Raw genomic sequence first — 16,768 nt, 5'->3', positions numbered from 1 at the left:
CCACAAACCATTGTCCAAACTTAAAAATATCTTTCCCAACCACCAGGTCAAGATGTCAAAGGCAGGCTCATATGTGGAAAGAGAGTGAGTGTGCTTTCTAGGTTGAATGTCCATACTGGAAGACAAGACAACCTTCCTCAAGTCTCAGTGAGGGGTTTTGCTCAATTAATATTCAGTACACCATTAATTACTATTAATAAATAGTACTCCAGTGTAATGTACTCGTTTTGATATCATTCAGTGATCAAAGATACGTTACTGGAGGAAGTTGGGTAAAAGGAAGAGAAGAACTCTCTGAAACTTCTTATGAGTCTGGAATTATTTGTAAATTAAAAATGTAAAGGTTCGGAGTAGGCTCACCGAGTGTGAGAGGGAGGAACCAAGCTCAGATTCCTGGCATCGACAGGGAGTGTAGTGGTGCACATATGCTACTCCTCCTCCAATGGCTTGGGGATCTTAGAACTTACACTCTATTTCCCTTTAATGCAACTCTATTTGCATAAATATATAGTGTATATTATGTATATGTATTTATATCAAAAATAAATATGATGTACATATATTTGTGGGAATATATATATAAACATATATATATATATATATATATGTTTGTTAAACAAAAATATTCCTAAAAGGAAAAAACAAGCAAACAGATAGATCAAAATGGAAGGCATCTGAGAAGGAAACAAATGACTGGCTTCAGCTTCCTTTTTCTGTTGCCGACTAGGTCTGCTTTCTAGGTTGAATGCCTACACTGAGAGATTAGGTGATCTTCTACAAGTTTAAGTGGAGATTTTGCTCAATCAATATGATCACACCCATGAAATATACCCATATGGATATCATTCCATGATCTCCATGTTAATAGAGGTACCATTTACCTGGTTCTTCTCACATAGGCACGATAGTCTACAGGTCTCTGCTTTCCAGGCCGGTACGCTAGTATGAAGGATGTAAGATGGGTCAACTTTTCTTCTAGACAGGGAATATGTCACCTACCCCAGGAGCTAAGGTTGTTTCAGCATCACACGGGATGAGCTGGGAAACCTTGACTGCTTTTGTCAAGATGCCTCAGTGTAGATGAGATTACATTACCCAAGCAAGTCTTAGAAAAAAAGAACTCTAGGCCCCACAGCTGGCTTCCTAACTGTTCAACAAGCCCGCCGTGGCCAAAAAGTTAAACGCAACTTGTCTAGAGTTTGGTTTCTGATGATCCATGAAATTCTGCCTCTGTTTGTCACTGGCCTATTAGCCACCCCTATTAGGCACCTAAAATGGTGTGTAAGTGCCGTGCTTTGGGAAGACACAATTAAAAGTGTAAGGAGCGTTGAGCAGAGGACCATACTTTTATTGGGGATTACTCAACTGAACGTAATTAAGAGCAGTTTTCCCTGTGTGTTCCTCAGAAACTGGGCGTAGATGTCAGAATACTACAGCAGTAGAGGATCGTGTGTCCACAGATGCCCAGAGTAGCATCCTGGGAAAGGGAGGGTATTAACCCCTGCTGGAGGTAGACCAAGGGATACAATAACTAATAAAGGAGAAATTAAACGGCCTTCGCCTATTGTAGTGCAACTCCTCACTCACAAATCTAATGATAAATAGAAAAGCTTATTTCACCATGTGGCTATAATTTCACTACATTTAGTTACACCAAATCATGGAATAACAATTAAGACCATGCTCCTGAAACGTTATGTCTTATATACCTCCTGATTCAATGTAAAATCCTCTTTTGGCAAGAATATGGTCAAATTAATATGATAGGCTACAGGTGATTTAATAAGTCATTGACTTCAGAACCAAAAGATCCAAAACAAGATGCTTCAGTTTGGATAACCAGAATACCACTCTTGGTCTTATTTATCATATTAAATAATTTTCATAGGAATTCTGAGAACAATTGCTAAATTCTTCATCTAACACAAAAAGCATAAACAAATATTTTAATACTAATCAGAGTGAACAGCCAAAATCAAATGTCTGATGCTATTGTGAACTGTTAGAAGAGATGTCGTACACCATCAGCTTAGCTCCTCCTGGTAGAAAGGAAGCTCTTACCTCTATCACATTGGTGGGACTGAAGGTGTAGATGCCAGCCGGTGCCAGCATTTCAGGATTAGACAGTCCTTCAGCCCCAGAAACACTGATGATCACATTGTTTCTTATTGTACTTCCCTGTTCCCGCCAATCTAATTTGAAAAAAATGAACCAAATACAGGGGATTCACAAACAATTAAGATTTATATAACTCAATACTCTTTGACTCTGTTAATGTAGACTATATTTCATATATATATATATCAATGTATAACACTATCTTAAATATCATTAGATATTATAAAGATGGTATTAGTGGTACATCAATGGCTACAAGAATAATCTAGTCTTGAAAAGAACCAAAGTTCAGTTTCTAGTACTCATATTGGACAGTTCACAACCTCCAATATTTCAAACATCATGGGTAATCTGATTCCTCTTCTGAGCTCTATAGCCACCTGCACACATATTCATAAATTAAAATATTTTTTAAAATTATATATCTTTGTATATGATTGAGAGGTGTTCTAATCTATGGGTAGAGCAATAAGCTATCAGAAATTATTTTAATACTCTGTCACTTTAGCAAGAGTAGTACTGGGTTTGATGAGAAAAGAAGAAAGACACAGAAGTCTTCTCAAAGTTGAGTGGGAAGGGATAAGAAAGTTGAAAGCAGGAATTGGAAGGTTGAACATAGTTCATAATATACTGCATGAAATTCTCAAAGAATTAATAAAATATTTATATTTAAATATACATATACTAAAATAGTATATGCAATATAGAAAGAGTATGCTCAACAAATTTGCAATTAACAACATTTCATATCTGCCTATAAATTATAACAATCAAAGGTGAACTATGACAGATTCAAAATAAAATAAAGTTACATATTTACCATTTTTTCTTCCAATAACAGTCTCACTAGTCATAAACTTTCTGTCCATAGAGGTCCCTGAGAACAGAAGATTATATTAATTTTGCATATTTGATGTCATTCAGGAAAGCAAGAGAAAAATAAAACATGATTTCTTTTTTGAGTAATTTTTATCTATGATGCAGAGAAAGAGATACATATTGTATCAACTATGAGTCTTACCATCCTGGGGAGCTGAACTTTCCTTTAAATATAATCATAGTAATAGTGATATTTTTAACAAAACTCTCAATCACTCAATTTTACCAATAAAGTCTCATAAGCCAGATGCAAGGGTAAAAGCCTGCTTGCTCAGAAAGGCAGAGAAAGCATCCAGTTGATCTTCTTCCTCAGACCACATCTTAGAAGCCTGCTGCCTTTCCTAAACTGTAGCTGATATTTTCTTTGGGCTGCCAATAAACTCCCAAATAAAGACATGGAGACTTATTATTAATTATAATTAATTCATAATTAATAATAAGCTTAACTTCGCTCTACTCTAGCTTTTTTAACTTAGTTTAACCTGTTTCTGTTCATCTACATTTTGTCTCTGGGCTTTTTATCTTTCTTTCATTCTGTATGTCCTACTTCCCGGGTTCTTCTGTATTTGGCTGACTGACTTCTGGTGTCTCTTTTTCTCTCTTCCCCTCAGCCTAAATTCCACCTCCTACTTACTCTCCCTGCACAGAAGTCCTGCCTATACCTCCTCCCTTGCTATTGGTCATTAAGCTTTTTATTAGAGCAGTCAGGTGCCTTAGGCAGGCAAGGAAAAACAGCAACACATCTTTAGGTAATTAAACGAATGCAACACACTTTTACATAGCTAAACAAATATTCTATAACATAAACAAATGCAACACATCTGTATATAGTTAAATAAATATAACACATCTTTGCATAGTTAAACAAAGATTCTGCAACACTATGCCATTTCAAAAGAACCTCCTCAAACTTCATGTCTCTCCCTTCTATTTCCTGTATATCTCTCTATCCGTCCCCCTCTATAATCATGTTTTAATGATCTTATGTTCACTCCCTATCAGCTGCTTGCTTGCTCTGCCTCTTGACCTATGGCTGACCTTATTTAATCCTATTTATAATATTCAAGCAGAAAGTTCTTGGATTAAATAAAGGTGTGTACTAGGGCTGAGCCACACCATAACTAGAAACAGGCTTTTCCAGTCAATAACACAATCTCAGGGTTCATGGCATGATCAAATATCTTGCAACAGAATAGGGCTTCAATATTAATTCTTAGATGAAGTCTAAGTAAATAGCTTCACTGTCCCAACCAGACAGATGGCCCTGGTTGAACTCATTGGGTCACAAAAAGTAAATGTGAGAAGGAGACTTGGAGTGTAGGAAACAGGGAGAGATAAAGAGGTGGGTGGGAAATGGGAGCAAGCAGATAACCTTAAATGTGCACACAGACTTGCCAATGAATACATTTAATAAAAAATACATAACAATGAAAAGTCACACAGCTTGTGCCCAACTGAGCCTGGTTATCAAATTGGATGGATTGCTATTTCTAGAAGAACAGACAAGCTCTGAAGGGACATGCTGGACAGGATGAGGCAGTTACAACCTCAATGAGAAAGGACTAGAAAACATCAAATGTCCCAACCATGTGACACAAAAGGGATTACTCATTTAGGTTGGATCACTACTGTGTACACAGTGCCACAGAACCCCTCATTACTAGGACTTTATTTTATCTGAGATTCCCATGTTATTTAATGGCTCTGAACCTGTGTTTGTTTTAGGTATGACAGAGAATTTTATAGTGAATCAATTATTTTAATTTCCTTGATTACAAAGGATGTCAAAAGTCAATAATCCACAATAACCAAGGCTGAATTACTCCTACAGGTATTTTTATTGCCTATTCAGTATAATTTTATGCTAAAATCATATTGTTAGGATGCCATCCTAAATCTCTGCTTGCAGTCACAGACTTTCACAGAGAAAATCAAGAACACAGTTAAGCCTGTACCTGTTGTCTTGATTTCTGTGGCCACACTTCTCTAATCAAAAGATTTTGTATGGCTGATGACTTCATGTAACTGCTCTTTGTCTTCAAGCTTGAGTTGTTTTTAAGTGAGTTCTTAAGATCCATAGTCCCCCACAAAACATCTCTTTTGGGATTAGAACATTTTCAGCCTTTTATCTCAAAAGATTGCTCTTATATGAATCATACACTTTCCCTGGATCACATCACAGGCCTCATTTAAAAATAAAACACTAACAATTATAGTAATAGCCTTACTTTCTACAAAAATCTTTGGTTTGCTTTTATGTTTTGACACAATCAGAGACTGCTTATTAACTCATTTTTTCAGGCACCCGCCCTACAACAAACTATCAACACGAATGCCAAGAAGACAGTGTCTCACAAAACCTAGTGGCAAAACAAGAGGAATCAGAATGTGACATGGAATTTTAAGTTGAGAAGTTCTAGCCTGGAGATGTAGGGGACAAAGAATGTTCCAAGAGAGTAACTGGCATGATCAGAGAGGGAAAAAAAAATTCTGCAAAAGCCATGTGGAAGAAGAAAGGCTGATCTTTGAGAAGAATGAAATAAAGTAGCTCCTGCATCAAGACAGCACAGAGGAAGAAGTGAAAATGATGAGGGTGGCTTTGCCGAAATCAGTTGGGGTGGAAATCCCTAACAGGGCACTCTTTAGCCCAGCTAAAACTTCTGGATTGCTTTCCGGGAGTGATGTGATGCCGACTGAGACTTTTAATTATCTAAGGACAATTCTGGGGTTTGGTCATGACCTTAAAGGAGAATGGCAGAAACTAGTCTGCCAGGCCGGAAACTGTAGTCCCAGCCTACAACAGAAGCATTTATGCACAAATCCGATTTTAAAATCTTCAGCCAACATCATCCAAGCCTGAGCATCTGAGACTATGTGTGAACTTGGAATTGCAGGAAATTTCATGACAGTAAATTTTAAAACCTCCCATTAGACTCTTATTTGCCTAAATTCAATTTTCAAGTGATTTACTTCCTATTGATACTGCTTAGTAAGTCACTCAGTGGTGAATAAATTTAAATTTGTTTTTTGAGCTATGTCCTATTAGGTAATGCTGATGATTTTGTAAGTTTGGAATTCAACAATGAGTAAGAATGTTTATGAAAGACTGCCCATACTACTCGAGAATATGTAAATTAACCTAGCAAATGTACTTACCCACCAGCAGGGCATGACCTATAATCTTGTAGAATATATTACTCTCCACCCTCAGGCCCCAGGTCCTGTGCATGCTAAGGCCTCTGCTGAAGGAACCCCATATTGCACAGCTCTGGAGATAAGAACCTGAACGAAAAAGAATAAGGTGAAGATTTTCTTAACACTTTAGAGTCTCCTCAGATTCTGTTGACCATATCCAAACAAGATACACCATCAACAGGAAACATTTTTCCACAAAAATATGAAACTCTGTCCTTTGGAAAAAAGCAAACAAACCAGGAAATTGGGCAACTAAGGCCACTAGAACTTGAAGATTAAGCTAGTTGAAATCCAAGACACAAATGCTAGAAAGTGTTATCCATACATGAAAGAGAAAATCTGGCCAAGCCACAAAGCCACCTGGCTATCAAAAATTCTACCTATTCAATGGCCTTTATCACAACATGGTAGAGCAGCCATCAAGGCCTTATGTGGTTTCACTTGGATTTTTAAAATCTACCCTTGCATATGAAGTGGTGGCCAGTATTTCTTGGATGTGAAATTCCTGTTTGTACCTTGTCAACTGTTCCAGTTTAGCTTCTATTGCTCTGTTACATACCAGGGCCACAAGGAAATTGGGGATGAAAGCATTTGTTTTAGCCTACAGCTTCCATTCTGTCCCTGAGCAAGCCAAGGCAGAAACCACTAAAGAAGATTGTTTACTCGCTCACTTTCCCATAGGCAATACCCGAGTAACTTTTTTATACACACATGACCACTTGTTCAGGGACAGTGCCATGGGTTGGAAGATTGACAGAAACTCTGTCCTGTGCTGCACAACTGTAGCTGATAGCAAACGATTATTTGTTGATGGTTGCAAGACATAAGCCATTCTTTTTGAAGGATGCAGAGATGGAGATATTGAGGCAGAGCCATCACTTTCCTAAATGTCATTTCATTTCAATAGAGTTGAAGCAGCTTCCCCTGTATTTGCATAAACCTGGTTCTCAGGTCAATTTTGAGTTTTGACTCTACCACAGTGAATGCTGCCATTAACTGGAGGCAGGTGGTACATGTGTTTCTCTCTCTTTTACTTCTTTTGAAGTTCATATACATACATGTATAGTATGCATGCACACCCTTTATATACATGCACATAAAACAGAACCTGATATTTACATGTACTATTGAAAACTAAAAGAGTATGTTGTGCTGTATACGTAGAAATAGGGCATTGCTGACCAGGTGGTGGTGGTGCACAACTTTAATCTCAGAACTCAGGAAACAGAGGCAGGCAGATCTCTGAGTTTAAGGGCAGTCTGATCTACAGAGTGAGTACCTGGATAGCCAGGGCTACATAGATAAACCATGTCTTGAAGAACAAAAAAAGAACAAATAGGACATTTCTAAGAACTGAGTTATAAATTAAATTTATAATCTTATTTTTCTTATATTTAAACAAACAAAAATTTAAAGTTATTTTTAGCACAGGCTTCTTTAAGAACGAACCTATTTTTTTTTATTGAGAAAAGGAGAAAAAAAAAAAGTTTCCACCTCCTCCCAGCCTAACATTTCCCTCCCCCTCCTCCCACCCTTCTCCTCCTCCCACCTTTCTCCCCCTCCCCCCACTCCTCTCCCCCTCCCTCTCCAGTCCAAAGAGCAGTCAGGGTTCCCTGCCCTGTGGTAACTCCTAGGTCTTCCCCCCTCCATCCATTTCTAGGAAGGTGAACATCCAAACTGGCTAGACTCCCACAAAGCCAGCACATTACATAGGAACAAAACCCCGTGCCATTGTCCTTGGCTTCTCAACAGCCCTCATTGTTCGCCATGTTCAGAGAGTCCAGTTTTATCCCATGCTTTTTCAGTCACAGTCCAGCTGGCCTTGGTGAGCTCCCAATAGATCAGCTCCACTGTCTCAGTGGGTGGGTGCACCCCTCGTGGTCCCGACTTCTGAAATGACCCTATCCTATAGCAATACTGACGAATATCTTGCATATCATCATAGAACCTTTATCTGGCGATGCATGGAGATAGAGACAGAGACCCACACTGGAGCACCTGACTGAGCTCCCAAGGTCCCAATGAGGAGCAGAAAGAACGAACCTATTTTTATTATGGACAGTTTTTCCTCTTTTAGGTTTATAATAACATGCACCATAGACTGTCTTAAAAATGAACTGTGTTGGTTGAGATAATACATTTAAGCAGAATGAAGGCTTGGAAGAAGAGTAAATGAATGGGGTGATGGAATATGATATTAGGAGATTGAAGATGATCAAAGTATATTTTATGCATGAATGAGATCTTATAAAGAAACCCATTAGTTTGCACGATTAATAAATTTGAATAAAAATGAATAGTCTACAACAGTCAAGATATATTAGTAAACTTTATAATTCCATTATGACTTTAATAATATGAGTACTATGTAGTTGGTACAATATCTTTCAAAGATAAATCCCTGGAATAATCAGGTCTTAGATCATGTAGGGTTAATATAGAAAAAGGTATATTGGCTCATAACTAACACTGAATGTATTTTATGGATAATCTAAAAAGTAATGAAGATAAATCATTTGCTTTTGAAACACCAGTTCAAATTTGTGCTTCATTTTTCTTCTCAAGAAAAAAAAATAATTATTAGAAGTTTCAAATATTCTACCCCCCCCCAAAAAAGGAACAATAAAACACTCCTGGTGTTGTTTTTTATTTAATTTTATTTTTTGAAAGCAATCTTTTTTATTTTACATAATAATCCCAGTTCCCCCCACTTCCACCCACCCCACCTTCTGTCCACTCCTCAGAGAGGATGAGGTCTCCCATGTGATTGTCACGTCACACTGAGACAAAACCAAGACCCTTCCCCTATATCTAGCCTGATCAAGGTATCTCTCCATAGGAAATGGGCTCCAGAAAGCCAGTTCATGCAGTAGGTTTAAACCTTGGTCCCACTATCAGTGGTCCCACAAACTGCCCCAGCCATACAACTGTCACACACATTGAGAGGGCCTTGTTCAGTCCCATGCAGGTTTCCCAGCTGTCAGTTCAGAGTCAGTGAGCTCGCTCTTGCTTGGGTTGGTTGTTTCTGTGGGCTTCCCCACCATGGTCTTGAACCCTTTGCTCATATTATTACTCCTCCCTCTTTTCAACTGGACCCCGGGAGCTCTGCCCAATGCTTAGCTGTGAATCTTTGCATCTGCTTCCATCAGTTACTGGATGAAGGTTCTGTGATGACAGTTAAGATAGCCATCAATCTGATTGCAGGGGAATGCCAGTTCAGGTACCCTCTCCACTATGGCTTAGGGTATTAGCTGTGGTCATCCTTGTGGATTCCTGGGAACTTCCCTAGTGCCAGGTTTCTTGCTAACCCCATAATGGCTCCCTCTATAAAGATATTTCTTCCCTTGCTCCCCATCTCTGACCCAACCAGATCCTTCATGTTTTCCTCTCCCTTCCCCTTCTTTTATCCCCCTTCCCTTCCATCCTCCTCCCTGCACCCCATGCTTCCAATTTACCTACCTGGAGATCTTGTCTATTTCCCCTTCCTAGGGGGATCTATGTGGGTTTCTCTCTTAAACTTCTCCTTGTTTCTTAGTGCTGATTATCCTTTGCCTTATATCTAACATCCACTATGTTTGTCTCTTTAGGTCTGTGTTATCTTACTCAGGATGATTGCTTCTACTTCCATCCATTTGCCTCCAAGTTTCAAGCTGTCATTTCTTTTTAACCACTGAGTAGTATGTACTCCATTGTGTAAATGTACCACATTTTCTTTATACAGTCTTCAGCTGAGGGGCACCTAAGTTGTTTCCAGGTACTGGCTATTATAAATAATGCTGCTATGAACATAGTTGAGCAAATGTCCTTGTTGTATGAATGTATATCCTTTGGGAATATGCCCAAGAGTGTTATTGCTGGGTCTTGATGTAGATTGATTCCCAGTTTTCTGAGAAATCACCTTACTGATTTCCAAAGTGGCTGTACAAGTTTGCATTCCCACCAGAAATGGAGGACTATTTCCTTTAGTCCACATCCTATAAGCTGTTATGAATGTTTTCATATTAGCTATTCTGATAGGAGTAAAATAGTATCTGAGTTGTTTTGATTTGCATTTCTCTTTATCTGTTAACTGATATATTTCTAAAGAAAAAGGGAATAAAATTATGACAATTAGAGTGACATTTGGGGGACAGCATTGGTACAGTGTGGTGACCCAGGGTAAAAGTCTTAAGAACAATCTTTCCTTCTATGTATTCTATTGGGAACAAAACCACAGAAGCTTAGAAAGGTGGGGGCTGCTTTTGTTTCATCAATATATATTTAGCATAATGACCTCATTTAAGGGTAAATTGTAAGTATTTGGCCTGTAAAATCTGTATTTCCACACAGCTTTATGTTAATTTTAGAGCAAAATATCTAGTTTCTTATAAGAATAAAAAAATTAATACCTATAAATTAACTCATGAGTAATCACTGCTTTCAGAAACACTGTCTGGATTTTTTTTTTCGCAACTCTGAATCTCTATCAAAACATCACCCCCTCGTAACACACTGCACCTGAACTGCGAGCACTTCCTCACGTGTCCAAGCTGCTCTCCGGTGAGTGAGTGCATCTCTGAATTTAATAAGTTCCACGTGAGATTAATTTAGGTACTAAAGGTTGGAAAGTATACATATAACCTATAAGCATTTATCAATCTCTAAATTTGTCAGTCCGACATATCACCAGTTTGGTACCGTAAACATTGAAGAAGAAAACTGGGAAGACGGAGACGCGGTCTCTTACCTCTCAAAGCTCCCACCAAGGTGAGTGAGCTTGGATGCTTACGGAAGGCCTGCCCCAGGTCTTGGAACTGCACTCCTTTCAGCTTGACCAAGCTGGGTTCCTCTGGGAAGGACTGAATGATTACTCTGGCGCCCAGATCCCTGGCTCCCAGCATTTTCTCACTCTTATAATACAAACAGTGCTTTAGGTTACCTGAAACACATAATGATGTTCAGGGGAGACTTCTAAGAATGCTTCTAGATAAATCTCTGTGTGCAAGGTTCTATGGCTACACAGGGCAAACCATCCAACTGTCTTCTTTCACTGTTTGTGATTTCTTCCTATGAATTATTTAAATAGATCGAATAACTAAAATATGATATTACCCCTTGCTCTCTTATATCTGGAGATGCTCCCCTCTCCATGCCCCACCCATGCAGACATAACCAGCTTAAAACCTATCAGAAAGGGGCAGATTACAATCCCCAAGCCAAATACACTGGTTTTGATTTAATTGCAAAAGATAACCTGTAGGAAAGGTGAAATAAAATGGATTTTTCATATTTGATAATTCTTGGGGAAGTTATGAGAACTGAATCCTACATAGCACCTTATAGTCTTTAGGAGCCCAGTGGGGTTTCCCTTAAGTATTTGTTTGATGATTTTAGCAAAAATGTCTTCGGTGAAAGGACAGAGGGCTCAGAAAAGTTACTGAGTTACTGCCAATCTGCTTCTCCAGCTATCTTCCTACTAAGGACAGAAAAGTGGCCCGTACCGAATGCTCAGCTGCCATTACTACAGTGATGAGAAACTAGCACTCAGAATATTTTCTGCGGACATGCAACATTTGATAACGGGAAAGAACCTCAAAACGCTGAGGTCATCTTCAGAATTGATTCGGTATCGGTCATATTACCTAGCAGTCCATACTTAGAAGAAGCAAAGTCAACTAAATTCAGATATACTCACTTTCCTTCCTTTTGCTACAATAAATATGTGGCCAAATGCAGTTTAAGGAAAGAAATGTATTATTTTATTTTCCATTTCCTGTCCACAGTCCATCCTTAAGGAAAGAACAAAGATTGCCAGCTTGTTCTCCAGTTCATACTCAGGTACCTTCTTCTATAGCCCAGACTCACCCACATAGACATGGTGCTGCTCACAGTGGGCTAATCTATCCCCTGTCAATCTGCAGTCAAGACAATCTCTCACAGAAATGACCAAAGGTTTATCCAATGTTGGTAGTTTTTTAAATGAGGCCACTTCTTTGCAGGTGACAGGAGGTTCTGTCCGACTGATAACAAAGATTAAACAGCTCACATACATGGCCTTCTGTATTGCTGCACTGTGGTTAATATTAATAACTCAATAACCAGCAAAAGAGTGGGCAGTAGTTCAAAATAATGTGTCACTGTCTGGTGAATTACAAAGTCTAATCCTTCAAAGAATTGACCTATAAGCAGTAAATGAAAAGATGATGTGTGTTTAATGTTTTGGCACAATTGTGATCCTGATTTGGTGAAATTTTGAAGGTGGCAACCAGTTCTAACCCACTTTTATCCAAACATTTTTTTCTTCTTTTCAAATTACATATTTGTTAGTTGATGACTTTGAATGGAAAAGAGTGAGGTCATGCTCATTCTCCACGATTAATAATCCCTTATATCCCAACACTGTGTATAACTGCACCTCTGTGTACATATCTCTGAAATCTTTAACTCTAGCCTTGATATTTCTGTCAGGGTCCAGATACTGTCAGACATCTCTGCTCAATTGCTGGCCTGCCCTCTCAGTTTCAATGTGTGCAAAATTAAACTTCTATTCACCACTACGCCCCTATCCCCAAACCTTCTCCTCTTCTGATCACAGTAAAAGCCTCATCATCCATCCATGGCTCATGCCTGGAAGTCATCCTTGACACCCACAGCATCCTGGACCAAAGTTGACAAATGATATCTTCACAGCATGTGAAAGCCTCATAATCTACAGTCTGGGAAACCAAAACATAACCTCCTAAACTAACCATCCCTGAAATAGATGTTTAATAGGCACATCAGTGTGATTCAGTGCCTGCTATTCTACCAGAAGATAAATTGGCTCCTTTACCCCTTTACCTAGAGTATACACTAGGTCACTTGGAAAACAAACCTCCAAAGAGAGGAGGTACAAATCTAATCAATGAGAATGAACTGCCCAAGCCTATGATTCTGGAATCATGGTTTTCTTGAGAATCTTGGGAGAAGCCCGGGATTAAAGAAATCATTACGACATCCCAACTATCCAGGTTTAATTCATTAACACAAGTCTTCCCAGAGCCAAATCATTAAACTATTTCCTTTGCCTTTTGTCTATTTCTTTCGCCTATAAGTGGGAAAAGAGATGAAGTGACAAACCGTCAAGAGGATTCTGAAAAAGTACAGAGGGATATAGACACTCAAAGACGAACAGTGTGTTCTAATGCAGAAGACCAACCACGGCCCCACCACATATTGCTAGGCAGTGAGAACACTTATTCACTCCTTGGGTTTTCCACCGATCTGCATTTATACCTTCAGCAGCATTGGCCTCCTGGCAAGAATGGAGGCGCTTTACTCTCTCCAGAGTAAGATTTCCTTGGATGACGATGTTCCTGCTGAGAAGAGCCACAGTAGCCTTCAAAATAGGATTCTTTCCAGCTACCCAGTTCTCTGTGATGTTGTAAGAATATCTGAAGAAAAAAAAAAGAACAAGAGTGGAAGATGCACTTGAGAACATCATTCTACATCTTATCAGAAATAGCAAATAGATTCTTCTTTGGGGAGTGTCTATTTCTTCATTAAACTCAAATACCCAAGAATGAGTCCTATATACATGTGTAAAACACACTGTATACAGTATTACATACTGACCACGTTCCAACGCAGAAATTCTAGGGTCCCACTAAAGAAAGCATTCAAGAAATCTTCATCTTCATAACATCCAAGCTTTATTATTTTGTTTTCCAGGTGTCCAGCCCTATTTAACACTAACATATCTCATCAAGAGACAAATGTCCCGAGGCCAATTTGTGCAGACCTCACCTTCCCCCACTGTAAACCTATCCAGGCTGAAATTTGAGTACCTCAAGGGAGTCCTGAGACGGAGTTGTGCATTGTGCACAGTTTCCACAACAACAACCTCTTCCATTGATCCGGTGCCTTCAACACTCATCCCACTGATGATGACAGCCTCATCCCCAGGGCGCCAGTCCACAGCTTCCTCCAGAAACAAAGTTGTGTCTCCTGCACACGCAGTGCCTCGAAGAGAGGTGACGGTCACTTCTGGAACTGCACCTAAAGTTGAGAGGAAACTTGTTTCAATACTTTGGTTGTCAATAAAAATACCATTTTATAGGAGGTGCTTGTACAAGCAGCCAAGGAGAAAGAAATGAGATGGAAAACATAGGAGCTGCTAATAGATAAAATTGACATGGGAGCTAATCTTAACATAGAGAAGTACATCTAGGGGGGCTTCAGTTTTCTCAGTTACACCGAGACATAGACAAACTTCCAGCATGGGGTTTAGGATGATTTAATGAGATGCAGGTTAATGAAGTATCAAGGGCAGAGATCAGGGTTTATTCTTTTCTTCCCTGTAAAACTTTGTGTTTAGAAAAACGAGCTTTTACTTCACTCTTATTTTAGAGGTGAGAAAGTAGGTGTTTTATTCTACTGTAGGAATCCATAATTCATTTACAACACAAAAGGTTTAACCCACCCACAAATGCTGTGAGCAGAGTAGGTTGCTTTAGAAAAGTCATCCTAGGACTTTGTGTGTTTATTGATCCCTTTGAACTAAAACTGACTGCATCTGGAATCAGACTGTCAAGCAGCTGAAGCAGGAAGGCTTGTGACTCGACATAGCTTAGTGTGCACAGCACTCGCATACCCTGATCACACTCCCCATACCAAGCCCATATGCCCTTAACTATCAAGGATTTAAGAACGTCATTTACTTCACCATTTACACTGGGATTTTCCAACAGAGGTCAAGCCAAATTTTTAAAGGCATTATGTGAAGCGATAGTTGAGAAAATGCATTGCTTACTCCCCACTCCTTCCCCTTTTCCTCAGTTCATCCCCCTTCCTCCTCCGCAATAGATCATCATTTACCTTTAGCCCACAGCAAGTTGCTGTCCTCCCCAGCTGCACTGAAGTAAAGTAATAATACTTGAATTCCTAACTGCGGGGGTTGCCGACAATAAATCATTTTCAAATTATTTTAAACTTTCCTCTTTATTTATTTGTCTGTGTGTGCACAGACACTTGTACCAACCATGTTGTTCTAGGCTGAGAAAGGTCCTTGGGTTAATGATGTAATTTCTGAAGTTTACCAAGGCAATAATTTTATCTTAAAAAACATTTACAGAGTTCAAAATTTCTAATTATAGGGCAGGTGGAAATTAAGGCATAAATCATCCCCAAAAGAAAATAATTTTAATTTTATTCCTTGTTTGTATATCATAACCCTTGGGAATAAGAAAATGAAATAAAGTTTATTTATTTGTATATACATATGTGTGAATTTCTCTAACCTGTTCTTTATTGGCTACATACAAGGCTATGTATCAAAGATAGAACACGATCACATTGTGATGTTTGTTGCTTGTATCAAAAAGAACCAAAAGTGAAGACAACAAGGCATATTTCCCAGCTAATCATTTTTACAAGCAATGACCAAAGGCTGGAGAGATGGCTCAGTCATTAAAGACTAGGCTCACAACCAAAAATAAATACTGGTCAAGTCAAGATAAACAAAGAAACCCAGGGAATTTTAAAGTGCATATCTAACTATTGATATAAATTCATGTCCTTTCAAATATTGACAGTCTTTCCCTTTTGAAATTACAACAATTATTTCAATTTTAAATTATAATTATAAATTTCCAGTTTTGTGATATAATTATAAAAATAATCCTTTTACATAACAAAATAACATTGAGTTCATTTCATGTTGGTCATTCACTGGTGGCCAGGATTTCTACTCTTTAGTGTGGCTTGTATACCCAGAGAGATGCCATTGGAGAAAATATTTTTTAGCACATTGTTATCAATTGTTGACAGCTTCTGAGTTAGAAACAGGGACTGGCTTTCATGTTGGCTTTCAGCACTGGGCCCCATCTGACTTAGACTTGTATGGATTTTATGTATGCTTTCTGTGACACTAATATTTACTTAGTGTCTGGAAGACAGTTTTCTTGGTATCTCCCATACTCTTTGGCTCCTTCAGTCTTTGCACCCCCTATTCCTCAGAGTTCCCTGAACCCAGAAAAGAGGGATTTGATGGAGACATCCCATTAAGGGCTGAGCGTTCCAAGGTTGCTCACTCTCTACATATTGCCCTGTTGTGGGCCACTGTATTAGTTTCTATCTCCTCAGGAGGAAGCTTTTCTAATGAGGGCTTAGTTAGGGTTTCTATTGCTGGGAAGAGACACCATGACCACAGGAATGTTTATAAAAGAAAACATTGAATTGGGGCCAGCAATTCAGAGGTTTAATGTACTGTATTGACAGTCTTTCAATGAAGCAAAATTACTTCATAACACTTACTCTCTTTACAAAAGTATTCTCTCCATATATGACTAAGATATATATAAAACCAGGACACATTCTGAATCCCAGCCTCTTACTTTCATCTACAGCAGATATCGACCTGTTTGTGAGCTACAATCATTCAAACTCAAGATGTCAGAATGATTATTACAACAATCAATTAAGCTAGACCTTCTGCAGATTGATCTTATTCTAATAATTTCTTATCACATGCTTATGAAAGATTTTGCTGAATCACTTTCGACCAATCTCTTTGCTGGCTCACCTGTAGTCCCTCTTTTTAGACCCCATTAACAAAGCG

General features: G+C 38.7%; 1 protein-coding gene across 1 annotated transcript in view; it reads right to left on the bottom strand.

The window, feature by feature from the left end:
- The window catches only part of Pkhd1 (PKHD1 ciliary IPT domain containing fibrocystin/polyductin), a 443,194-nt gene that overhangs the window by 249,486 nt on the left and 176,940 nt on the right, over positions 1-16,768 (bottom strand). The window contains exons 37-42 of the mRNA XM_041656327.1: positions 13,998-14,208; positions 13,447-13,604; positions 10,919-11,110; positions 6,154-6,279; positions 2,939-2,995; positions 2,062-2,192 (exon numbers count right to left, since the gene is read on the bottom strand). Of these exons, the coding sequence (XP_041512261.1) occupies positions 2,062-2,192; positions 2,939-2,995; positions 6,154-6,279; positions 10,919-11,110; positions 13,447-13,604; positions 13,998-14,208 (875 nt within the window). The remainder of the gene's footprint in view (positions 1-2,061; positions 2,193-2,938; positions 2,996-6,153; positions 6,280-10,918; positions 11,111-13,446; positions 13,605-13,997; positions 14,209-16,768) is intronic.

The sequence above is a fragment of the Microtus oregoni genome, unplaced genomic scaffold (assembly GCF_018167655.1).
Source record: "Microtus oregoni isolate MIOR12 unplaced genomic scaffold, Mior012 000007F_ref0000211, whole genome shotgun sequence".
Classification (NCBI taxonomy): Eukaryota; Metazoa; Chordata; class Mammalia; order Rodentia; family Cricetidae; genus Microtus; species Microtus oregoni.
Note: the sequence above shows the minus strand (reverse complement) of the source record. Positions and strands in the feature narration are given on the sequence as shown.